General features: G+C 42.9%; 1 protein-coding gene across 5 annotated transcripts in view; it reads left to right on the top strand.

Annotated features, from left to right (window-relative positions):
• The window catches only part of Gapvd1 (GTPase activating protein and VPS9 domains 1), an 84,453-nt gene that overhangs the window by 54,993 nt on the left and 3,785 nt on the right, over positions 1–25,675 (top strand). For 2 of the 5 annotated variants that reach the window (XM_028785059.1, XM_028785060.1), the window contains exons 12-23: positions 1,728–1,862; positions 2,409–2,528; positions 3,718–3,795; positions 3,903–4,270; positions 7,569–7,656; positions 8,508–8,588; positions 12,972–13,094; positions 15,008–15,137; positions 17,602–17,711; positions 18,122–18,281; positions 19,852–20,039; positions 23,152–23,365. In XM_028785059.1, the coding sequence (XP_028640892.1) occupies positions 1,728–1,862; positions 2,409–2,528; positions 3,718–3,795; positions 3,903–4,270; positions 7,569–7,656; positions 8,508–8,588; positions 12,972–13,094; positions 15,008–15,137; positions 17,602–17,711; positions 18,122–18,281; positions 19,852–20,039; positions 23,152–23,365 (1,795 nt within the window). Of the gene's footprint in view, positions 1–1,727; positions 1,863–2,408; positions 2,529–3,717; positions 3,796–3,902; positions 4,271–7,568; positions 7,657–8,507; positions 8,589–12,971; positions 13,095–15,007; positions 15,138–17,601; positions 17,712–18,121; positions 18,282–19,851; positions 20,040–23,151; positions 23,366–25,675 lie in introns of those variants that run through there. The other 3 variants (XM_028785061.1, XM_028785062.1, XM_028785063.1) reach the window with 2 other exon arrangements.

The raw sequence follows: 25,675 nt of genomic DNA on the forward strand, positions 1-25,675 counted from the left end.
CCCCCCACCACCTCACCACCCCCGCTGGGCCGGGGGGTGGGGGGGCGGGGCGCGGGGGGGAGGGAGGGCGGGAGGGACGGGGGGAGGGAGGGAGAAAAAAATGAAACCAATGATGACAATAACAATATACCAAATGTTTTCTGAGTCTGTGTTAAATTATATTTGAAGTAATTGTTTGAAACTGAGTTTTGTGTTTATGATGTGTTCAATATCTTTCACCATATCATCCCAGAATGAGAGTAGCAACCGAGCTCAGATTACACATTTGAGTTCCTAGTCAACATCCTTACATTTATCCCTGGATGTCCAGGCCAGTGAGATAGCCTAGTGAATAAAGGTGCTTACAGCCAAGCTGAGGACTTGAGTTCAGTCTTCTGAAGGAGAGAAACACGTACACACAGATGCAATAAATGTAAAACTTTCCCTGGGAATAACTTTTCTATTTTAAGAGATGTCTGAAAGTTTGTTTGATTGTTTATTATATTATTCTTTTTGAGATAAAAACAATTTTCTTTTTAAATTGTATATTTCTATGGGTGTGTGCTTATGTAAATGCAGGTGCCCATGGACTCCAGAAGAGGTTATTGAGTCTCATGGGGATGGAGTCTGGTGTTAAAGGCCATTGTGAGCCACCTAATGTGGGTGCTGGGAACTGAACCCCATCCTCTGAGGACCAGCAGATACTCTTTACCATTGAGATATCTCTCCTGCACTAATTTATAAATTTTATTTTCTGTTTGAGTGTTTGTGTTTATGTATATATGTGCATAGCATGTGTGCAGAGGCCAGAAGAGAGCATCAGATCCCCTGGGACTGGAGTTACAGTCATTTGTGAGCTGCCATGTGGGTGCTTTGAACTGAATCCACGTCTTCTATAAGAACACCAAGTACTCTTAACCACTGAGCCATCTCTCCTGTCTCTCTCTCTCTCTTTTTTTTTTTTAAAGATTTATTTGTTTATTTTATATATATGAGTACACTGTAGCTGTGCTCAGACATACCAGAAGAGGGCTTCGGATCCCATTACAGATGGTCGTGAGCCACCATGTGGTTGCTGGGAATTGAACTCAGGACCTCTAGAAGAGTAATCAGTGCTCTTAACCGCTGAGCCATCTCTCCAACCCCTCTCCCGTCTCTTGAAAGAAAATTAATTTGATTACACATACATGTAATATTAGCTAGTGCTATACAGTAAGATCCCCATCTCAAACAGTTAGTAGATAAATTATTAAGTAAAGAAATTATTTTCCTTTCTTTCTTTTTGGGGATGGTTTGAGACAGGATCTCATCATGTAGCTCAGGGTGTTCCTGGAACTGACGGTGTATTTAATTCTGGCCTCAAACTCACAGAGATCCGCCTGCCTCTGCCTATTGAGTGCTGAGGTTGCCCTGCCATCATGTCCATTTTCAGTGCTTTTGGAAACAGTGAGATTTAGAGAGTTGATACAGTGTTTATACTATTCTGTGCTCCTGTTGTTTAGTTTACGTGGTAACCAAGAATGTGCTTTGGTTTTAATAGTAGTCTAGAAATAGTTGTCATCTGAACTTTACAAACTAGTATGTATATCAGGAGGAAATCATAACTCTGCCTTCTTTAAACTAGCTTTGCTAAGTGCCTTAGACTTATAAATCTCTTTATTCCCCAATAGCTTATATATCTAAGTCACAAAAGCTGAAATTTTGCATGTTCACCGAATTACTAGGTGACTCTTTTGTTTTCTGTTCAGAGGCTCCAGACTTAAAGCAGGAAGAGCGCCTCCAAGAGCTGGAGAGCTGTTCTGGACTGGGCAGTACGTCCGATGATACGGATGTCAGGGAGGTCAGTTCCCGCCCCAGCACACCAGGCCTCAGTGTTGTGTCCGGTATGTCTGTCTTGTTTTAAGGACTAGGAATTTGAAGGCATCTCCTTCTTTTTGTTTACAAAGTGTTACCAAAGAGATACTGGGTTTTGTTGCTGTTTTATGGTATGGTACAGAACTCGGGACATGTTAGTAGTCATGTGCTCTGTCACTGAGCTGTATCTCCATCCCCAAGAGATCTGTGATTTCAGTTCTCAGTAGTCCCCAGGAAACAAAATTAATTTTATGCCTCCATAATCTTTGAGAACGTAATGTGTGGCTTTTACAGCCTGTTGAAATAATTGACAAACTGTTCCTCTTTCAGCTCTTGATATTTTTGGTAGCTTTTGGTACAATATTTAGATATAGCGCATAATTCTGATGTTATTCTATAAAGTAAGATAAGTAAGTGTATTTGAACAATATTGGTAACTTGACAGCACTCAGCAACTCACATGTGCTCACAGTTTGAAAAGGAAGTTCTCCAAAGTTCATGGAATTTTGTGTAACTATTTTGTTCTTTTTGCAGTTTATTTATTTTCTTACATATTTTTGCTGTATTTTTCAAAGGTATAAGTGCCACATCAGAGGATATTCCCAATAAGATTGAAGACCTGAGATCTGAGTGCAGCTCTGATTTTGGGGGTAAAGATTCTGTAACTAGTCCAGATATGGATGATATAGCCCATGGTAAGTTGTGGGAGTGAGGATGGCTTTTTAAGGTGGTTGTATCATATCAGCACTCAGGAGGTGGAGGCAGGGGAATATCTATGAGTTTGAGATTTGCCTGGTCTACATAGTGAGTTCCAGGTCAGCCAAGTCTACATAGTGAGTCCTTATCCAAAAAACCAAAAAAGAAAGAAAAAAGAGGTGGGGGGGAACCCAAAACAACAAAAACAAAACCCTAAATTACAAAGTGGGGCTGGGGAAATGGCTCAGTCTGCTCTTCCAGAGGAACTAGATTAGACCCCCAGCACCCACATGGCAGCTCACAGCTGTCTCTAGCTCCAGTTCTGAGAGGACCCAACGTCCTCCTCTGGCCTCCATGGGTACTGCATGCATATGGTACACAGATATACATGCAGGTGAAACACATACATACAAAATAAAAGTAAGTCATATAAAAAAATCCACAAAGCAAGAATAATAAAGATCATATACTGCTGGTATCTGATCCATTAGTATAGCTCTTTAGGCATAACTTGTCACTGTGTACTTGGGGATTTAAATGTTCATATTCTACATTTGGTTCAGTTAGAACTACTTCTAGAAATCTGTCATAAGGAAATTCATGAATGGAGAAAGTTTTAGTCACTGTATACTTACCTATTTTAATATTTCTAGTTGTGTTAAGACATGCTTAGGGATATCTTTTTGGGAGTGAGAGTTCTGTAGTCTAAAATAGTACATTTAGAAATTAGAGTTAAGTTAATAACATTATATATTCATTTCACTCATGGATTCTTTTTAAAATCAAGACATTTGCTGAAAGTAATATTAGACTTTCAAATTTTACAGTTCTCCACCTCTTCTTTAGATAGTGTTCCTTGTTTTTATGGCGGGAGGAGTGAGTCTCAGAGAAGCTGAGCCATTACTTAAGATACGGGTGAGGTCTCATGGTGGCCTTCTTCACACTAACCATAGTAGTATTTGTCCATTAGGTAGTAAGCATATGGATACTGTTCCCTCTAGATGGAGTAAAAAATCCCTACATGCAGATTAAAATATGGGATAATCAGAATCTGATGTTTATTGCTGGCATGCTTCTCAAGTTCTAATTGACTAAGAGAAAACTGTGGAAGAGTCTCAGTGCCTTCTTCCTTATCTGGAACGCTTGTCTGCATCTGGCTTGATCTCATGGTGTGCCTTTTTGTTGTAGGCGCTCACCAGCTGACCTCTCCTCCCTCTCAGTCAGAGTCTCTGCTTGCCATGTTTGATCCACTGTCCTCACATGAAGGTAAGCTTGTGGGATGAACTTTTGGACTCTGTCATAAACAGAAGCAAGAGATGTAGACTTTTGTTGATTAGTTGTCTTTTCTGCAAAGTTTCTTTTTTGTGTTACAGGAGCCTCTGCTGTGGTAAGGCCGAAGGTTCACTATGCCCGGCCCTCGCATCCACCTCCGGATCCTCCAATCCTGGAAGGTGCAGTGGGAGGAAATGAGGCCAGGTTGCCCAACTTTGGTTCTCACGTTTTAACTGCAGCTGAAATGGAGGCGTTCAAGCAGAGGCACTCTTACCCTGAGAGACTGGTTCGCAGCAGAAGCTCTGATATAGTATCTTCTGTGCGGCGGCCTATGAGTGACCCCAGCTGGAACCGACGTCCAGGGAATGAAGAACTCCCTCCAACTGCAGCAGCCACTGGTGCTACTTCTTTGGTGGCTGCCCCTCACTCTTCGTCTTCGTCTCCGAGTAAGGACTCTTCAAGAGGAGAGGTATGGGACACAGCCATGTAGAAATTACAGGTTATGGCCAGGTCAGTGCTTTGCCTGGTGGGTTTTCATGATATCTGAAGTGAATATGGACTCTGAATTCAAGATTAAGGGTGACCTTGGTCATGATTAAAGGTGATCTGCCATGCCAGAAGGTGTGGCGCATGCCTTTAATCCCAGAACTCGGGAGGCAGAGACAGGTGAGTTTGAGACTAGCCTTGTCTACAGAGCAAGTTCCAGAATGGTCAGGGTTACAGAGAGAAACCACGTCTCAAAAAAAGAAAAAACAAAATAGAAACATCTGTCTAGTAATCCATCATGCTGTTAGAATTTGGTTTTGTAAGAATCTTGCCTTTGATAGCACTCAGATCTTTTTTTCCATGCAGTTCTGTGTCTAATCACACTTAGGATGCTTTTGAGGTGGTTCAATGAGGTATAGCACTTATGATTTCAAAGTCATAAAGTTGAGAAGACAAACATTTCCTCCTCGTTTATTTTATTTATTTATTTATTTATTTTATTTTTTTATTTTTTGGTTTTTTCGAGACAGGGTTTCTCTGTATAGCCCGGGCTGTCCTTGAACTCACTCTGTAGACCAGGCTGGCCTCGAACTCAGAAATCCGCCTGCCTCTGCCTCCCAAGTGCTGGGACTAAAGGCGTGCGCCACCACTGCCTGGCTCCTCCTCGTTTAAAAGTAAGTTTCCAAACCAGTTCCTCTCTCCCTTTTTGATGAGTTAGTAAGTTTCCTGCAAATGCCACATTATCCTGCCGGCAGTTCTACTCATCAGCACTCTGACATGCTGGCTTCATCATGTCTCCCCAGTCACCAGCATAAGTTCTTTTCATTTAGTTTTTGTTGTTGTCCTTGGTTTTTTGAGACAAGATCTCATTATGTAGCCTAAGCTGACTGGGAACTCACTACATAGACAAGGTTGGTCTTGAACTTGTGATAATCCATGTATCTACCTTCTGAGTGCTGAGTTCATACTGGAGAGCCGCTCTGCCTAGTCCGTGGTTTATAGTAGCAGGACCCAGCAGTGCACGTGCTGCCCGTCGGCCTTTTCACTCCGTCGCTCTGCTACTCGTTCAGTTTTGCCTTGGCCAATTTTCTTGAGATTATTTTTGAGCTCAGAGATCAGCTTGCCTCTGCCTCCCAAGTGCTGGGATTACAGGTGTGCACCACCACTGCCCTGCCTGGCTATTTTTTATTTTTTTATTCTTCTCTCATACATTCTGAGTATAGTTTCCCATTCCTCCTCCCCTGAGGTTATTTTTATTTTCTGTGTACAATGTATTTACATGTTTGCCTGAATGTATGTCTGTGTACCATGTACAAATAGCACCTGCAGAAGCCAGTAAAGGACATTGGGTCTCTTGGGACTAGAGTGACAGAGGGCTGTGAGCCACTATGTGAGGTCTGGGAATCACACCTCTCTCCTGTGGAAGAGCAGCCAGTACTGAGCTGCCTCATTGCATTTTCTGTCTTGTCCTGGAGTTAGCTATTTCTCAAAGGGTCTCAAGGTCCTTTTGGTCAAAACTATTTTTCAGAAATTGAGATGAGTCAGAACTCATTGTTGTGGTGTATTGCTGCTCTCAGAGCCTCTCAGTGAACGGAGAGAGAGAGACAGAGAGAGAGACAGAGAGAGAGACAGAGAGAGAGACAGAGAGAGAGACAGAGAGACAGACGAGGCTGTGTGTAGGTGTAGGTGTATATACATAGCTACCCTGTGTTCATTTCCATCTGTCTTTCTTGGCAGAGAGACCAATGAGGGGCACTGAGGATTTAGTTTCAGTCTAGAAAGAACAGATTTTACTTTGCTTTCCTCCCTTTCTTTTGCTTTAGCTCCTCGATGGTGAGAAACCCGCTTTCATTGTTCTTCAAGTGTGTTCCCAAGGAGTTAGCCTGTAGATAAACTTTGTGTCCTCATAAACATTTCTGCCGCATAAGCCCTCATCTCTGTTCAGAGAAATTACCTATTGATGATTATTAGTAGTAATTTCCTCTTCTCCATTCACGTGAAGCCTTTTAAGAAATATTTCCTCCTAAGTGGAAATAGATACATTTAATTACAAAGAAGAAAGCTCTCTGAGAATAACAATAGATTGATGAGCAGAAAGAAAAGGCCCCTGCTCCAGTAGCCAAGAATATATAGTCACAACTGTATACATGGAAAAAGAAATTCCGAGATTTTCTGAGGTCACATTATAGGCTAGTAATGATTATCAGTTCTGCCCTTCCATATGAACAGAGTTAATGGGAACTGTATACTTGGTGAGCAGAGAGAGGGCAGGCAGATCTAGGTTTGATGGTCAGCTGTGTCACGTGAAAGCTATGTATCTTGAGGAAGAGCACCTCATTTAGCTTCATGTTCTTCATTTATGAAAAGGGCTTTTGAGCAGGCATGGTGGTGCATACCTTTAATCCCAGCACATGGGAGACAGAGGCAGTTAGATCTCTGTAAGTTTCAGGCCAACCTGGTCTACAGAGTGAGTTCTAGGACAGCCAGTACCACACACAGAAATCCTGTTTTAATAAAAAGAAAAAAAGAAAAAAAAAGAACTTATGGGTTGAGCATGGTAGCTTGTGCCTATAATTCCAGTAGTTGGGAGGCTGAGATAGTTGGTAAGAAAGAGGTTAGTTAGCCTGGTGTAAATAGTGCATTTGAGGCCAGCCTGGGCTACAGGTTGAGACCCTGTCTCAAAACAAAAACTGACGACCTTTAATAACAGGAACCATTTTATCAGGAAGCTTCGAGGATTGGTCTCAGACTTAGTTCTGACACCCCAGGTTACCATTGCTGCACCACACCATCTTCACCCCTATTAAAATTCACTGTGCTGCATTTACTTGGGACTTCCTATTTTGTTTCTTTTGCTTTTGTGCGAGGATTGAACCCAGAGCCTGTACCTGCTAAGCACTTGCTGTCCCAGTAAGCTCTACTCCAGTCCCTTCCTTCATAGGTGTTCTGTGGGTACCCACCATAACTCACTCTGTTAGGCCTTTGGTTTGCTAGCAGTCTAGAGAGAGTACCTACCCTCAAACACCTCAAGCTGTCCTGAAGGGCATATATACCTATTCCAGAGTGTACCTGGGAGGCAATAGCAGCAGTTTTCTGTGCTGTGGCTCAGAGGTAGGGTGCCCTGATTCCATCCCTGACTGTGTCTTCTTCCTCTCCTAGCACCCAAAAGAACAGTTTTGTTTTATGATAAATAAGACTGACTTACAGACTTACTGAAATCCTTTTCATAGCAATTTACCCTGCTACTCAACTGCAAATAACACATCCAACTCTCTCTCCAGACTGACGAGCGCAAGGACAGTGATGATGAGAGGTCAGACAGGAGCAGGCCCTGGTGGAGAAAACGCTTTGTTTCAGCTATGCCTAAAGGTAATTTCACAAAACTTCAGAGTGCTGTCTGTAAGAGCAAAGCCTTAAGTCTCTTTGGAGAGCAGTGTGGCCATGCCTCTGTGATGCTGCGGGCTGATTCTAGCTGTGTGGAAGTGTAGCACTGCTGTCACTGAGACGAATGCTCTGGCAGCGCTTTAAAAGGCCCTGTTCTTTGTGGGAAGTGGCTATCATCTCCTTGATGGAGATCATGCCGGTCACTGTCATTAAACATGGAGGACTCTCGGCATGCTGCTCTTAACTTAATGTTGAATTGCCATTTTGACATTCCTGGAGCAAATGTAAGCTTTTCATGTCTATGTGCATTGAAAGCGTGAGTGCCCTGCAGATGCAGATAGTGTCTGTTGTGGAAGGGAGTTGTATACATTTATTTTTCTTGAATAGCCTGACATCCTTTGAGTTGGCAAAATTTCTCTCCCTGGAAAAAGATATCGCCCAAAAGTTGGGGTCCTCTTCCATAGGCCTTTTCCTAGGCTGTGGCGCTTAGGAGCTGAGGAGACCTGCATCTACCCGTGCTCTGGCCCACTTAATGGAGAGGAGTACGTCAGGCAGGAACTCTGTTCTTTGGCAAAGCTAAGAGGCATTGGTTCTGACTCACTCTCAGTGGATCCTCATTAAATCATTCTTTCTGTGGCAGATGACTCCACAGCAGGTTCTGAAAGCTTCTTTAAGAACCTTTGATGCTATTTTAAGAATGATTATCAATTGACGCTTGGGATTTCTTAGCTTTTAAAGTTTCAACCTCCTTGCAATTAGAAATACTGGCACGCCAGCTAACTTCCGAGGAGTGTAGTATGTTATATGTCACAGTACTGACTTTATTTAATTTCCAGCTCCTATACCATTTAGAAAGAAAGAAAAACAAGAAAAAGACAAAGATGATCTGGGGCCTGACAGATTCTCAACACTCACAGGTTTGTAGACCCATGGGCTTCCTGGCTCCTTCATTCCCAGAGCACATATTTCATAACACTTTTTCTTGGGTGCCATAAGCGTTGCCTTTTTAGAAGAGTGTGTTTGTGTGCGTATGGTCGGGAGTATGTTCTTCATGGCTCTGTGGTTCCCCCTAGAGGCCACAGTGGGTCTCGGCGTGCTCTTCCTACAGACCACCACCATCACCATCCATTACCATAACCTGTTTCTGACAAAGCCTGCCTGACAGCTCAGCACCCAGGGACCATGCCACCTGACTGCTGGAGTGTAGGGGGCAGTGCTCTGGATGCTCTGTCTCTGAAACACTAATCGTAGGACACTAAATTTATTTTTATCTGTAGTTTGTTCTAGCTTATTCAGGATCACAATGAAATGCTATTTTATCTAATCATTTTATTTTTTTTAATGGTTAAAGTATTTGTTCAACAGTATTACAAATGCCAACCATTGTAGTATAAAAGTTAAAGACTTCACTAATTTTTTTTACAGCTTGAACCATTATAACTGCTGTCTGACCCATGGCAGAGCTTTAGGGATCTTCCTTAGTCAATACCTGCATTTCTGCAGCTTCTTTGATACCTTAAAAGCATCCGTGGGCTAGCATGAGTGACCATATTTGAATCTGATAGCTGTGCATTGATTCCTAAATGCTATAGACCATCTAGAGGAGAGTTCACCTCTCAGTTCTTTTTTCCTTATTTTAAGGTGTGTTATCTTCCCATCCTACTAAGTTACAATAAGCTTTTAAATGTAAAAGTGGAAAAAGTCTTTAGAACACAGTCTCAAGCTGGGCAGTGGTGGCGCACGCCTTTAATCCCAGCACTTGGGAAGCAGAGACAGATGGATTTCTGAGTTCGAGGCCAGCCTGGTCTTCAAAGTGAGTTCCAGGACAGCCAGAGCTACACAGAGAAACCCTGTCTCGAAAAACCAAAAAAAAAAAAAAAAGAAAAAAAAAAGAACACAGTCTCAAAAGTGACTAGCATATAATACATGCAGCATCCCATTCTGATGCGTGTTCTAGTGTCTATTTGTGCGTGTTAGGTGTCCCTCCGTAGTTCAGGCTGTATAGCTCTTCTTCATTAGATATAATAACTTTCACATAGTAAAGGATATAAACAGAAAGGCCACAGTTCTCTGCTGAGAGCAGCCCAGCCTGTCCTATTCAGTTAGCAAATATCTATTGATTATCTGACTCATGCCAGACACCATAGTAGATACTGTGGGTATCAAATCAAATTATATATGACTTGTGTTTGTTGGGACCTTCCAGTGTATTTGGGAAGAGTTGAAGAGATGCTGTCCTTTGGGCAATGTCTTTGTGTATTTTCCCATGTTCTTCATTCCTGCTGTTAGAAGTATACACACGCCATTGAGGATGCTGCCACCTTCTTTTAATCCCAGCACTCAGGAGGCAGATGCAGGAGTTTGAGGCCAGCTTGGTCTACATAGTGAGTTCCAGGCCAGCCTTCGTGAGACCCTGTCCTTAAAAAGGACAGAGGAGAGTACTGCAGTCTCTATAAGTGGAGTTACACTGGGTGGATTAGCTTTGTATGCAAATTGTTTAATGACTTTGAAGAAATTGTAAGAAGTAAGGGGTTTTAGTCAATTATTTTTTTCTTTGCTTTTTTTTTTTTTTTTTTGATGCTGAGATTGGAAGCTAAGTAAAATCCCCCATCCATCCATGTCCCCCACCCCCACCTTGCAAGTAGTTCATTTTCTTTGGGTCTGATTGAAGAAGCTTATTTTTTATTGGAGAAATTCTACCCAATCCTAACTAATGATCACTTGGAAGTTACCATAAAATCAGTTTGGAATGTTACTATATATATTATTAGCCTGGCTGTAACCTTACCTCTCTAGCAAATGGGGTTTTTTTGTTTTGTTTTGTTTTTTTAAGATCTCTCCCAGTCTTTTTCAGGGTTTGTATATGGTGGCTTTTCTGTCACTGAATAGGATATGTGTAACTTTGTATTTACCTTAACCACGCTTCATACACTTCCCAGTTTCTACTGGATACAGTTGGCCTTTGAATACTTCTTATTAGCTGTAAAATAATTTGATTCTACTACACTGTAGTGTAACTCCTCTTTTCTTATTGAAATATTTAAGTTGTTTCCTATTGTTTTTCTCTGAAAGTACTTATGTGCCCATAGGGTTTTTTTTCCCTTTTTGTTGTTGTTGTTGTGTTGTGTAGACAGGGGATTGAACGCAGGCTTGTACACACCAGTCAGGCACCCTGCACTAACTATAACCCCAGCTCTGTACAGCAGCTTTTACTTTCATTGTTTTTCTAGGATAACATTTTTGAGAAGTATGTTATTAAAGTAAAAGGTAATAAGCAGTATTGTGGTTTAATTGACTGAGTTTAGTCAGTTTATATTTGTCCCTTTTCACAGTTCTTGTGAACTCTCAAAAGATAACCAGTGGGGTTGAAGGGACACTCAGCAGTTTGGAGCACTTATTGCCCTTACAGAGAACTTGAGTTGAGTTCTCAGCACCGACATGCTGGTTCACAGTTACCTGTAACTTCAGGTCCAGAGACTCTTCTGGCCTCCTCAGGCACCAGGAATATATATGCTACATTTGCATTCATGAGATACTCAAAAACTACGAAATAATTAAATAAATAAGGAAGGAAGGAAGGAAGGAAGGAAGGAAGGAAGGAAGGAAGGAAGGAAGAGTATTTTAAAGGCTATAACCAAAAATATTACTCCTTAAAAGGATTCTGCAGTGGCTGCATTTATATTTTCAAGAAGTCCACCATTAACTATGAATCTCTTGTCACAGCTATACTATTATAGCAGACATTTAAATGTATTTGGAAGTCAGATGTGCTCACACCTATAATCTCCAAACAAGTCTAAGGCAGGAGGTTTGCTACAAGTTCAAGGCCAGTGTAGGCTACATAGAGACCTGTCCCAAAAAATAAAAATATGCAAAGCACAATTTTGTGAATCATCTATATAACTTGAGATATTTTATAGAAACATGAACAGCAGATACTTGTTTTGTGGAGAGGAAAGGCCTATAAGCATGCTGCTCGGTCTCCATCCCCACACTTACTCTGCTGTGGTGTACTGAAACCAGTGCTTCTGTGTGCAGTTGTTTGATGAGTAAGTGTCCACATAAGGTGCTTACAACAAGTTCACTGGCATGTAGTACGGAGGCAGTAACTATTAGCTGCTGTTGTCATACATACCTGCATACACACATAGACGTTTTGATGCTATTTTAGAAATGTTTAAAATGGAATTCTACCAGAATGTAGACAGCTGGGTTACCTGTTGGCCTAGGAGTTTGAGTTTCACTATGGAACTTAATTTTGTATTGAAGATCCATAGCAGTCCATTAATGGCTACTGTTTGAGACTATGGGCTAACTTGTGTGTATGGTGCTGAGCATCCACCTCAGGGTCTTGTAAATGTTAAGCAAGTCTTTACCACTGAACTCTAATCCCTAGCTTGACATTTTGAGATGGAGCGTTACTGTTGTTCAGGCTGGCCTTGAATTCACAGTTCTCTTACTTCTACTTCTCAGGTGCTGGAATTATAAGCATGTGCCACAATAGAAAGCTAGCTCAACAGTTTTGATAACTGATTTGGTTGTCAGAGTAACAGTCTCATCAGTGAAACAATCTGCTTTCTGTGCAGCCCATGGACCATCCTAGACCCCTAGAATGCCAGGGACCATTGTATGAATAAAAATGCTGTGTCCTGGCAGCTGCACTGTCATGGAGAGAGGTGGTGTGATAAAATGGGATGTTTTGTAGCTTTCAAATAGGATGTTAAGAGGAATTGGGAAAGAAACAGTAGAGAAAGCTATTTATCAAAACTAAAGGATTTTGGTCTAATTTGAATAATTATTTTCTCCTTAAGCATGGAGGTGTCTGATTAAGTTGTGTGTATTTTAAAAAAAATCACAACAAACTCAAAGCTAGGCCTTGGACTACTTAAAGAATTAAAGGTCAGCCTAGATTATATAGCAAGACTCTTCCATTTGTCCCCCACTCCTATAAAAAGAAACCATTGGTAGAAGTTGTGTCAACATGAATTGAATAGTTACTTTGACTCGAGCAAAGTAGCAAGTACTTTAGAATTCTTTCTGCACTGAACTTTGACACAGTCATGCAGAATTCCAGTAGTGCTGAGGTGGAGTGACTCTTCCTGGTGTCCTGCTTTGGGAAGCTCTTAGACCTAGCAGCGGGGTTAAGTAGGCAGCTGCATGGTGCCTCATAACACTGAGATATGCGCCCTTCTTTAGTATGACCTCCTAACCTGCCTTTGGGATGCTGCTGCTGGTGTTATACTAACAGCAGAGCTGTGATAAACCCAAGGAACTAATTCTCTGTCTCTTTTCCCCTGCAGATGAGCCCAGCCCTAGGCTCAGTGTTCAAGCTCAGGTTGCTGAAGATATTCTGGACAAATACCGGAATGCCATTAAACGGACCAGCCCCAGTGAAGGAGCAATGGCAAATGATGAGAGTGCAGGTGATAATCATGATAGATCCGAACAGTGATAGTTTATCTTAGAGATGAGATAACTCAAGCTAATGTAGCCTTTAGAACAGGCTAGCCAAAGGAGCCACGGTGTTTGAAAATCATAGCAGTTGTAAGCATGTCAGGTTGGTATGTCCCTCTCTACAGCTTCCTACTAAACCTGGGCACCCCAGACGTTCAGATGGTTTAGGGTCATGTAATGAGGCTTGGGTGACAGCCCAGGGGACCTTGATGCAGGTTTTCGTGAGAGGGAACCTCCCCTCCCCCCTTTTTAATTGTTGAGAGAAGTAAGATTGATGTAATAATGGACTTTTAGCAGAGCTGTGGTGGCCAACTCAGGCAACCCTTGTTGCTTGGTACTTCTTTCTACAGCCCCTCCCCCTCCCCCTCCCCCTCCCCCTCCCCCTCTCCCGCTCCATAGTGGAATACTGACTACCTGTCATAAGAATATGAGTCCTCAGCCGGGCGGTGGTGGTGCACACCTTTAATCCCAGCACTTGGGAGGCAGAGGCAGGCAGATTTCTGAGTTCGAGGCCAGCCTGGTCTACAGAGTGAGTTCTAGGACAGCCAGAGCTACACAGAGAAACCCTGTCTCGAAAAACAAAAAAAAAAGAATATGAGTCCTCAAGATATTTTAAGGGAAAGCAAAAGCATGTAAAAGCATAAGCAGTTTGATAAATCTGTCTATGCCTGTGTACGTTGATCACTAACTTGAGCTGTTCTGAGGAGGGCACCTAAGGCTGAAGAGGAACTGAGGGCAGGGAGGGATTCCACCCCTCTGGTTTTCTTTCTCAGGATTAGGGTGGTAAATAGACTCTACCCTGGAGGGCAGGCTGCCCCCGAAACTCAGAATCCTCCTGCCTGCATCCCAAGTGCCAAATTACCAACATTCTATCATAATTTCCTATACAATATTTAGGAGCATTTTATTCCTTTTGATTTAAAACTGCTTTTTTTTCTTTCTTTTTTTTTTTTTTTTTTTTTTTTTTTTTTGAGACAAACGTCTCATGTAGTCCAGGCTTGTATCAAACTAACTGTAACAGTTATTTACTTGATTTTTTTTTTTAAGATTAATTTTATTTTATGTGTATGTATCTTTTTGCCTACATGTGATGTCTGTGCAGTACAGGTGTGTGGTGACCATGGAGTCCAGAAAAGGGTGTTAGATCTCTGGAACTGTTGTTACACATAGTTGCTAGGCACTGTATGGGTACTCTGAACCAATCCTTGGTCCTCTGGAAGAGAAGCCAGTGCCCTTAACATCTGGGCCATGTCTCCAGCCCCGCCCTTGAACTCTTTCTTGGTCTCCTGTGTACATTTCACCTGCTAGGGATGCAACACCACATCTGTTTTATCTGGTGCTGAGACTGGAGCCCTACGCCCCTTGACTTTCTATATGTGTATAGTATCTTGTATTTACTGACTAATTACAAACGTAACCGATGTGAGAACCACAGACCTGGCCTTGATGAGTTCGTCCCTGGCTAAGTCTTAGATGTGGGAGGGCTTTGTTGAGGAGAGACAGGAGTAAGCATCGGCTGTAATGTTTGGCAGGAGTCCATGTCTCTAAAAGTGAAGGTAGTGTTAAAATACTTTTTGAGGCTCTTAGTTCTGTGTTTCAGGGATTCCGAAATTTATTATGTGAATATGAACTTGATTAAGTTATTCCAAATTGGATACTGTGGTAAGAAGTACAGCTATTCTCTGCTCTAATATCTGCTGTCTTGGTATATTGCCCTGTGGCTGTTAATAACCTCATTATATGTCTGAGATTTGTTTTCTTTTTCCAACAACTCTTATTACAAGACAAACTGACTTTTGATTAAATTTCTCTGATACCGGCTAGTACCTGAAATTTCCACATTAATTGGACTGTCCTTCTCTTGGGGACTGGTTTTGTTTAGAGGTAATGGGTGATGGTGAAAGCGCTCATGATTCTCCTCGTGAGGAAGCTCTGCAGAACATCTCAGCAGACGATCTCCCGGACTCCGCCAGCCAAGCGGCCCACCCTCAGGATTCTGCTTTCTCTTACAGGTAACTAACTCTCTAGGGTTTGCAACTTTGTGGGTTGTACTTTTTTTTTTTTTAAAGAATTATTTATATTATGTATGTGAGTACACTGTTGCTGTCTCCAGACACACCAGAAGAGGGCATCAGATCCCATTACAGATGGTTGTGAGCCACCATGTGGTTGCCGGGAATTGAACTCAGGACCTCTGGAAGAGCAGTCAGTGCTTTTATCCACTGAGCCATCTCTCCAGCCCTGGTTTTGGATTTTGAGACAAGGTTTCTCTGTGTAGTCCTGGCTGTCCTGGAACTTACCCTGTAGACCAGGCTGGCCTTGAACTCAGAAATCCGCCTGCCTCTGCCTCCCGAGTGCTGAGATTAAAGGATTATGCTACCATCACCTGGATCTTTTGTTTTTAAGTATTTTTTTCTTAATTAAGCTACAATTACATTGTTTTTCCCATTCCCTTTCCTCCTTCCAACCTTTCATATTTGGTTTTGAATGTTCTTATCACCATTGCGATCATTTGATGTCATCCTATTGTTAAGTATGAAGAACTGAGTGATGACCCGGTCTTTGAAGTGCTCGGTGCACATGTAAGAGGTCATCCTAAGTTCAATCCTCAGTGCCTGCCAGAAAAAGCCAGTGTGATGGTGTGCAGCGTAATCCCAATACTTGTAACCCCAGTCCGTCCCTACCTTAGCCGGTGAGAAACAAATAAATAAACAAAGTTGATGGCATCTCCTGGGGAATGTCATTGAGGCTATCCTGTGATCTGTACACACATATACATGTGAAATATATGTACACATGTACAGAGAGAGAGAGAGAGAGAGAGAGAGAGAGAGAGAGAGAGAAAGAGAGAGAGAAAAGATAAAGAGAAGAATAGATACTGTTTACTTTTGGACCAGGTGGCACACACCTTTAGTCCCAGCAGTCATCAGGCACAGCCATCTGACTCTCTGTGAGTTTGAGGGCAGCCAGGTCTACAGAGTGAGTGGCAGACGAGCTAGGACTACACAGTGCAATAGTCTTTTTTTTTAAAGATTCCAATTGTGGATATCAGATATCAAAAACATTAATTCAGGAATTTAAAAAACTGTGCCTCCAGGAGCACACAAGTAGCTTAAACAAGTTACCATGCCACTGTCTGTGCAGAATCACCAGCCTGTGTGCTGCACAGGAAGTCAGGGAAAGTTCTACATCAGCTCACATGTGCTGCACAGGGAGTCAGGGAAAGTTCTACAGCAGCTCACTAAGTACTGCAGTCTTGGCATCTAAGAACTCACTAAGAGTTCAGTCTTGGCATCTTCTCCTTTCCCCACAGCCTCTTCCCAGCAGGACTTGAGAAAGTGACTTTGGGATTCTGACATTTTGTGCTTGTTTGAGGAGTTGCTGCTTCCTCAAACAAGGAGAACACCTTACAGCACCCTCACCCAGCTTGTGTGTACTAGTTTTCTCTCTCCATGTCTCCAGTTTTTAAAACTATTTTTTAATATTTATTTCTTTTTACTTTGTGTGCATTGATGTTTTACCTATATGTATGTCTGTGTGAGGATGTTGGATTCTCTGGAACTGGAATTACAGACAGTCTGAGGTGCCATGTGGGTATTGGGAACTGAACCTGGGTCTTCTGGAAGAGCAGTCAGTGCTCTTAACTACTGAGCCATCTCTCCAGCCCCCATATTCCATTTTCAACTTTTTATCGTATTGTAGGCTATGGAATATGGAAGGGCTCTACCACAACATGGCAGGCAGCTGGGTCACCAGTTGAAATCATAGAACCTAATCTCACAACAAAACTTCTGAGCAGTAGAACTAAGTAACCAGCAAGTGCTTGGTTTGGTTTGGTCAAGGGACGAGCTTGTCTGAAGCAGGACCAACATTTGCAGAGAGACTGGTAGGAAGCATTCAGATTGGGCCATCAGCATCTGTATTGTGGCAGACCCTCTCACTACTCTCAGCACTTCACGCTGCTCAAGGAGATCAGAAGATGGTTGTGGCTGATTTTTGGGACTTCTCAAGCTTCCTCAGAGCATTCTAACCCTCTCAACCAGTAACTACTAACTACTGCCTGTGCTTTTCCTTGAGGTGCCAGTCCTTTGAAACTGACCTTTTTTTTTTTTTTTTCCTCTTTTGGTTTTTCGAGACAGGGTTTCTCTGTATAGCCCTGGCTGTCCTGGAACTCACTCTGTAGACCAGGCTGGCCTCGAACTCAGAAATCTGCCTGCCTCTGCCTCCCAAGTGATGGGATTAAAGGCGTGCGCCACCACTCACTGCCTGGTGAAACTGATCATTTCTTAAAGAATCATTTGAAGTGTTTGAGTTCAGCGCTAACATGTTAACTTACAGGTATATATTTGTAAAGTATGACCATATCTGGCTGAGGACGTGCTTGGCTGGAAGTCCTGGGTCTCAGCTCCAGCTACCACAAAAGGCTATGATTATTTCTGTATAAGTAAATTGATGTGCCCTGTACTTTTTCTTCAGAGATGTAAAAAAGAAGCTGAGGCTTGCACTTTGCTCTGCAGACTCTGTGGCCTTCCCAGTGCTAACTCATTCAACAAGGAATGGATTGCCAGACCATACAGACCCAGAAGGCAAGTCGTTCCTTACTCTCCAGTGTGTACAGCTTGAACAACAGAGGCTGCCACCCTTCACCTGTGGTCCAATTTTATATAGTTTTCTATAAGTCATTTAAGAATACGATTTGTGTGTCTGCCATTTGAATTTGGGTGTCCACAGAGACCAGAAGGGGGTTGCAGAGCCCCTAGAGCTGGATTCAGACAGTTGTGAGCTGCCTGGGGTGGGTGCTGGGATGGGCTCAGGTCTCCTGGAAAAGCAGCACATACTCTTAAGCTCCTAGTACTTGGATTTCTGATTGTATATTTCATAAACTAGAGTGTCAGTATTGCTTGGTTCTCATGGTTTGTGATACAGAAGAACTGGCTTCTCAATTACTGAGAGGTTAAGCATCCTAACAGAATTCTTGTTTTTTGTTTGTTTTTAGACAATGAAATTGTATGCTTCCTAAAAGTTCAAATAGCTGAAGCGATTAATTTACAAGATAAGAGCTTAATGGCTCAACTTCAAGAAACAATGCGTTGTGTGTGCCGATTTGACAACAGGACTTGTAGGAAGTTACTGGCATCCATTGCTGAAGACTACAGGTACTGTTCCCAACCTGACTGGTTTATAGCGCTGACTAGAGAACAATGTTTTGTTTGTTTGTTTTGGTTGGTCTTTATTGAAGAGATGAATCTAGTTATAAAGTACATGGTTGTGTTTACTTGGATAGAGATTTTAAGAAACACAGTTTAGAAATGTTAACTGACGATTCTTGCTAATAAAAAAGTGTAATTCAGCTTTTCATAAAGAAAAGGGCCGGGGCCGGGGCGGGCGGTGGTGGCGCATGCCTTTAATCCCAGAATTTGGGAGGCAGAGGCAGGCGGATTTCTGAGTTTGAGGCCAGCCTGGTCTACAGAGTGAGTTCCAGGACAGCCAGGGCTACACAGAGAAACCCTGTCTCGAAAAACAAACAAACAAAAAGAATAGGTTGGGAAATGGCTCATTGAGTAAAGCATAAACATAGGACCCAAGTGTGGTTCTCTGGCACCCAGGCAAAAGGTGGGCATGGTGGTGTGTATCTATGGTGGTGTGTCTGGGAGAAGCAGATACATATGGGTCCTGGGTACTTGCTGACTAGCTAAAACTTCAGGCTCCAAGTTCAGTGAGAGATCCTGTCTCAAAAGAAAAAGGGAGACCGGGCTGTAGGATGTCCCTGGATAAAGACACATGCTGTGGAAGCCTAACAGCCTAAAGTAGAAACCTAGAATTTATAAGAAGAAGGAGAAAACTGAGTCTGCAAACATTGTCCTGTGGCCTGTCTGTGCATGTTGTGGCACAACTGCAGCCACAATCACACACATATGTATATGTATATATTACTTTTGGTTTTCAAGATATGGCTTCTCTATGTAACAGAGCCCTGCCTGTCCTTGAACTCTCTCCGTAGATCATGCTGCCCTCAAACTCAGAGAGAGATTCACCTGCCTCTGCCTCTCAACTGCTGGGATTAAAGGTGTGTGCACTAGGACCCGTCAATAAATAATATTTTAAAGGCAGATAAATAGGTTCTTTTTCACTGTGAGGCCAGGATATCTAGGTTATGACTTAAAAAAAAAAAAACATGTTTTAAGAAAGACTATAGATAGCCAGAGAAGCAGAGAAGATCTTAGGAGTTGCTGCTGTGTTTTCCACCGAGCCCTTGCCAGTGTGGGGCAGTACCAGTGTTGTTCTCAGGCAGAGTGCAGGCTCCCAGCCTTAATGGAGCTCTCGTCACACTAACACTATAAGCAAATATGTGGTGTGGTTATTGAGTGATCTAATGTATACAATTTGTATTTTGTTGCAACAGCCAATTTTCTGTTAAGTGTGGGGTCCTCCAAGCATGGAGACCTTGCTCTGTAATAAAGAAAATGAGCCTGCAAAGGGCCTTGGAGACATATAGTCAGTTAGGTGCTGATGATAATGTGTCACAGAAACATGCACAAGGGCTTGCTTTCTTCAGCTGGCAGTGTGGATAGTTCCCAAGACGCTTGTCTACAGCCTCTCATGCCAACTTGTAAAAACCAAAGTCTGTGAAGTAATTGTTTTAAAAAATTAAGATTCTTAGTTGCTCAAGAAAGTATGCACTGCTATACATCTGATTTCAGTAGCACTTCTTTTTCTTTCTTTTAGAAAAAGAGCTCCGTATATTGCTTATCTCACCCGCTGTCGACAAGGACTGCAGACCACACAGGCTCACTTGGAAAGGCTCTTGCAAAGAGTTTTGCGGGACAAAGAGGTGGCCAATCGGTACTTTACCACTGTCTGTGTGCGGTTACTGCTTGAGAGCAAAGAAAAGAAGATCAGGGAGTTCATTCAAGGTAACTAAATACATTCAGACAGACATCTCCTCAGCCATGTGACATGGGGAGAATTGTTTTGCTTTGTACATTTATGGACATGCTAGCATGCCTTACAACAGTTCCTTAAATTACCTGCTTCTTCCCTCCCAGCCTCCCTCCCTCCCTCCCTTTCTTCCTTTAAGATTTTGAGGCTGGTGAGATAGGTGGTTTAGCAGTTATGAGTACTGGCTTCTCTTCCTGAGGACCAGGGTTCAAGTCCCAGTCCCTGTAGCAACAGCTCCAGGGGATTTGCTCTCTTCTAGCCTCTGCAGGCACCAGCCACAGACATAAACAAGCAAAACACCCATGCACAGTGAAAATAATCACAACAACAATGATAAAAAAGAAGATTTTTAGTATTTGTGTGTGTGTACGGGATTGGGGGTGTAAGCCAGAAGAGGGATCTCATCTCCTGGTACTCGAGTTACAAGCTGTTGTAAGCCTCCCAGCATGGGTGCTGGGAACCAAACGTCCATCCTTTGGAAGGGTACAAGCTGCTTCTAATTGCAAAGCTGTCCTTTTACCTTCTTTTAAAAATAGTTTTTATTACTTTTCTTTATAGTCTTGCAGGGTTAGGGCATGTCACATTTGTGATAGGGTTCTCTAGAGGAACATAACTGATAAAATATGTATGTAGGACTTACTGGAATGGCTTACAGGCGTGTGGTCCGGGTAGTCCAACAATGGCTGCCATCCACAATGCTAGCCATCTCAACTGGTCTTCAGTAGACTCCAGAATCCTGAAGAAGTAGATTCTAATGCCAGGGAAGGAAAGGACTTAGCAGTAAGACCAGGACAAGCAGGCAAGCAATGAAAACTTGCCGCTTCTATGTCTTTTATATGGGTTGCCAGCAGAAGATGGGGCCTAGATTAAAGGTGGATCTTCCCACCTCAAAAGATCCAGATTAAAAATAAGTCTTTCCACTTCAAATGATTTAATTAATTAAAAAAATAATTCCTCACAGGTGTGTCCAGTCACTTGGGTATAGTGGTCAAATTCACAGCCAAGAATCACCACCACAGGATCTGACTTGGGTCTTTGGATTTGCCAGCAGTCATCCTTACCACTGAGCCATCTCCCAGGCCTACGTTTTTTGTGCCCTTGGAATGACTTTGGGATTGGTTCTCTGAAAAGACAGGGAGAAGCTTGGATGAATAGTCATCCTTTGAGAAAATCCTACTCCCTCAGCCTCCCAAGTGCTAGATTATAGGTATGAGACTTCAAAGATTATTAAAAGCAGGGCATGATAGCATACAACTTAAACCTTAGGATTCAGGAGCCTGAATTTGTGTCAGCCTTGACCACAAAGAGACTTTGTTTTAAAGGAAAAAACATAAACATGGTGGTAAATTCTGTAATCCAAGCTGCTCAGAGGGCTGAGGAAGGAAAGATCACAAGTTTAAGGTCTTCCTGGGTTGTTGAGTGAGTTTGAGACCAGGGAGGATTAGGAATTCAAGGTTACCTTGCACAAGGTAATGAAACACCCCACCCCAACCCCCCTGTTTCAAGATTAAAAGCAAAAGCAAGCCAATCAGTAGTGACACACACCTTTAATCTCTCCACTTGGGAGGCAGAGGCGGGCATATTTCTGTGAGTTCAAGGCCGGCCTGCTCTACAATGGGAGTTCCAGAATAGCCAGAGCTGCACAGAGAGCCCCTGATTGGGGGGATGGGGGTGTCAAAAGCAGACTGAGGTCATAAGCTCGGTGTCAGCTGTATTCTGGTGTGTGAAGCCCTTAGATTCAATCCCTAGTGCTGTAGAAAGAAGAATTACAAGTATTAAGGACTGTAATCAAGTGTCTAAGTTGTATTATTTTTGTCTGAAGTTGAGCATCTATATATTAAAAATGGAACAGGAGCTGCAGAGATGGCTCAGCAGTTAAGAACACTTGCTGGTCTTCCAGAGGACATTGGAATCAATTCCCAACACCCACATGGCAGCTGATATCCATCTCTAATCTGACAACTTCTGGCCTCTGCAGGCATCAGGCATACATGAACCCATATACATTTAAAAGAAAATGGGAAATGTTAAAATTTTAGATCTACCTTGTTTGTTTGTTTGTTTGTTTTTCTTGACAGGGTTTCTATGTGTAGCCCTGGCCGTCCTGGAACTCGCTCTGTAGACCAGGCTGGCCTCGAACTCAGAAATCCGCCTGCCTCCGCCTCCCAAGTGCTGGGATTAAAGGTGTGCACCACCACTGCCCAGCTTCTACTTTTTATTTTTAATTTTTGTTATTTTTAATTCGGAGTCTCATAGAGGCCAGGCTAGCTCAAATTCACTATGTAGTCAATTTTGTGGCTTTTGAGACAGTTTCAGTGTATACCCGGCTGGCATATAGACATTTTCACCATGACTAAGTTATACTCATACAGTTTTTAAAAACTGTGTGTATTTTATATTTAAATGTTTACATATTTCTTAATTTTCTCTGCTTTTGATATTTTGGCTTTAAGATTATGGTGTTAGTATCATTTGTTAATTAGAATGATTTCTGTACACCCCACTCCCTCTTCCCCCTACTTTTCCATGAGAGTCATGCTCTAAGGCTACCTCTACATAGTAGAGACTTAAACTGTGTCTAGTCCTGAGCCCTGCATACTGAGTGGATAACTGAGCTATAAAGGGGGGGACTGAGTAGGCCATGGACACAGTGTGGCTGTCCTGTCCTGTCATGTGCCACACAGTGGCTAGAATGGGGGTTTCTAGACTTCTTCATGCAGAACAGTGTGCAGTTTAAACAGTAGGAACAGCCTGGGAAGCTGGCTCTGTGAGTGAAGGCATGCTACCAAGCCTGATAACCTGAGTTTGATTGCTGGGGTTCATATGGTAGAGAAAACCAACTCATACAAGTGGCCCCTGACCTCCACATGCTTGCTCTGGAGGTACATACCCCTGACATGGAAGTAAGTGTAAAAAAAAGAGGTAAGATTAAATCGTACAAATGTGTATCTCTAGAACTTTTCCATTTAATACTTTTAGATAAGAATAGTGGAAACAGAAAACAAAACTGAAGATGCAGGGGTCTACTGTAATCTCCTTTAGGGTTACTTCTGTGGCATATTTTAAAGAATACTGTTTTTCTTGGAGACTTTCAGAAACTTACTGCTGCTGATGATAAAACAGCTCAAGTGGAGGATTTTCTGCAGTTCCTGTATGGTGCGATGGCTCAGGATGTCATATGGCAGAATGCCAGTGAGGAACAGCTGCAGGATGCCCAGCTGGCCATCGAGCGGAGTGTGATGAATCGGATCTTCAAGCTAGCTTTCTACCCTAACCAGGATGGGGACATACTTCGTGACCAGTGAGTACTCCTGTGCTGGACTACTAAGATGTCTTAGCTGTACCTCTGGTTTGATACAACAGTAAAGAAAATGTATCTGTTGCCATTTACACTCGTCAGAGTTGTACAATCAGAATGCATGCTGATACGCAGCCTGGGGGGATGTGTGCAGTAGGAAGAGACTAACTAGTATGACTAGCCTTTCTGAAAGGCACAGTCTTCTGTCTGCTCTGTGTGGATCCTGACCCAGCATCACTTTCTGAGGAACCTGTTTCCTGACTAGTTTAAATTACACATTTGTTTCATGGTTGTCATTTGCCATTTGTTTGAGTCATGATTTCTTCTTTTGTTTAAAGGTTTATTTATCTTATACGTATTAGTGTTTGGCCTGCATGTACGCCATGTACATGTCTGGTGCCATCATAGGTCAGAGAAGGCATCAGATCCTCTGGAATTGGAGTTTCAGATGGTTGTGAGCTCCCGTGTAGGTGGTGGGAACCAAACCAAGTTCCCTTCAAGAGTAGCCAGTATCATAGCTGAGTACGCTAAGCCATTTCCAGACCCAAGTCATGGCTTGTTAACTCAATGGCCCTGAAATTTGGAGCCTGGTAGTTATGTGATCTAAGAGCCTGATCTGGGTGTGGTGGATGTTAAGCAACACTCATGGCCCAACCAGTCATGGCAACTGACTCTAGACACTGCTAGACAGTCCTTCTTTACACCTCTCCGATATTAGGGCTTGAACCTAAGGTCTTAGGCATGGTAAGCAAGCACTCTTCCTCGGGCGGGAGGAGGCAACAACATGTGTCTTAAGTCACTCCTCTCCTGTTTCTTAAGACAAGGTGTCTGTTGAACCTAGGGCTCTAGAATTCAGCTAACCTGGCTGTCCACCAAGCCCCAGGGAGCCTGCTGTCGCTACCCTTGCAGCGCTGGGCGGATAGACATGCACGGAGGCTAGGGATCCAACCCAGGCCTTCATTCACACTTTTCAAGTTAGGCTGCCTCCCCAGGCCTCCCAGTCTGGATGACTGTTTCAAGGTCACATGCTATCTTCCCTAGGGCTGTGCCTATCCTGAAAGCAGGAAATAATGCTTTTAAACCAGGTGTTGTATCCTATGCCACTAAGGCCAGCACTTGGGCAGCTTAGGCAAGAGGCTCACCTCAAGTTAAGGTCTGCACAGGCTATAATGTGAGACCCTGTTCCCTGTGAAAACAAACCACTTTTATTCACCATTGTGACATAGCATCAAGAACAAAGCTTGGCTTCGGAAATGTGCTCACTGTATATTTATTGAGAAGTAATAGCTATGTATTTGGATATCAGCAAGCATCTACAATTATGTGGTATATGACTTATACCTCAATAAAGCTCTTTTTAGAGACTGGAGAGATGGCTCAGCAGTTAAGAGCACTGACTGCTCTTCTTGAGGTCCTGAGTTCAATTCCCAACAATCACATGGTGGCTCACAACCATCTGTAATGGGATCTGATGCCCTCTTCTGGTGTGTCTGAAGACAGGGACAGTGTACTCACATATATAAAATAAATAAATCTTTACTTAAGAAAGAAAAAAGAGAACAAAAGAAAGAGAGAGAAAGGAAGGAAAGAAGAAAGGAAGGAAGGAAGGGAGGGAGGGTGGGTGGGGGGGGGGGGGGGGCGGTAGGGAGGAAAGCAAGCTGTTTTTTTTTTAAGTTATCTTGCAGGCTAGAGATACAGCTCTGTGGTAGGCTACAAAGGACCTTGGGTTTGATCCTAGTACTATAATAAGTAAAAAAAGAAGCCTGAACCAGGCAAGGTGGCACATAGCCTTTTGGGAAGACTGAGGCAGACACTTACAGGGTCCAAGTCCATGGTGAAACCTTTCCGGAAAAAAAAAAAAAATCAATCCTGTTGGGAGGTGGGGGTGGGATAGAAAAGTGGAATGTAGAGAATTTGGCTTTTGTATTTTTCTTCTCTGTTTTCATGAGTGCTACTACATGGTCCTGATTCTACCCCCAAACATATTGACATTGTCACCATGTTTTCTAGCAATGACAGTGACTTTGGTGCCCAGGGCTTCTCAGGAGTCCATGTGGTAGGGTGTCAAGGAAGGCCTAACGTTAGTGTTTTTTGCTTTTTGCAGGTTTTGTGTGTGCATTGATACACATGCTATGGGTAGGACCCAGGGTTTCATGTGTGCTCTATCACTTCCTGTGAAGTGGGCATTCGGGTTGTTCCAGCCTCCCCTCTAAGTGGTCTTGGTCTCAGGCTCCTTGCTGATGCTGCCCCATTTCCTCTCCAGAGCACCTGTTTACAAAGCAGGAGTTTTTTGGAGTTGGGATGCTGAACCTA

This window comes from Grammomys surdaster, unplaced genomic scaffold (assembly GCF_004785775.1).
Source record: "Grammomys surdaster isolate TR1022 unplaced genomic scaffold, NIH_TR_1.0 125098, whole genome shotgun sequence".
In the NCBI taxonomy this organism is placed as follows: Eukaryota; Metazoa; Chordata; class Mammalia; order Rodentia; family Muridae; genus Grammomys; species Grammomys surdaster.